Source organism: Apis dorsata, unplaced genomic scaffold (assembly GCF_000469605.1).
Source record: "Apis dorsata unplaced genomic scaffold, Apis dorsata 1.3 scaffold_289, whole genome shotgun sequence".
NCBI lineage: Eukaryota > Metazoa > Arthropoda > Insecta > Hymenoptera > Apidae > Apis > Apis dorsata.
Window position 1 is genome coordinate 140886 of NW_006263564.1, and position 533 is coordinate 141418.

At 40.5% G+C, this 533-nt stretch overlaps 1 protein-coding gene across 1 annotated transcript in view; it reads right to left on the reverse strand.

Annotated features, from left to right (window-relative positions):
- LOC102676145 (ankyrin repeat domain-containing protein SOWAHB-like) overlaps positions 1–443 on the reverse strand; it is a gene marked incomplete at its 5' end in the record, with an annotated part of 139656 nt that extends 139213 nt beyond the window's left edge. The window contains one exon of the mRNA XM_006616948.2: positions 339–443. Coding sequence (XP_006617011.2) covers positions 339–443 — 105 coding nt within the window. The remainder of the gene's footprint in view (positions 1–338) is intronic.
- Positions 444–533: the final 90 nt, after the last annotated feature.

The following is a 533-nucleotide window of genomic DNA, read 5'->3' on the forward strand; positions in this document are numbered from 1 at the left end:
TAACTCTTTCCACAGTTTTATCAAGGGAGAATATCAATGGTAATATTTATTTTATTCGAATATAGTTTATGATTTTTTTTCTTTTCTGTTGCGTTTCCTTGTTGCGAAGATATAAGAATATGTGTATGTGTGTACGTGTGAGTAACTCTTTCCACAGGTATCAAGGGAGAATATGAATGTATTTGTTTTATTTGAATATAGTTTATGATAATTGATTGGATGATAGGATAATTTACGATCACTTTTGTGAATAATAATTTTTGATTGGAAGGAGAGATGATAGACGATAGAAGAAGAAGAAGAAGAAGAAGAAGAAGAAGAAGAAGGTGAAAACGTACCTTGAGCCGGGTGAGGCGAGGTTCTTCGGCGGCCAATTTCGCCAAAGCCTGATAATCCCCCTGCGCCGCTCTGACCAACCACTCCCGTGACTTCCCGTCCAGTTGCTACTTGCCAAAGCAATAATTGGCTCAATTAACAGGGGTTGGCTCGCGATATCGAGCCAGCTCCGGGCCGATAACGGGGAAACACGGGCG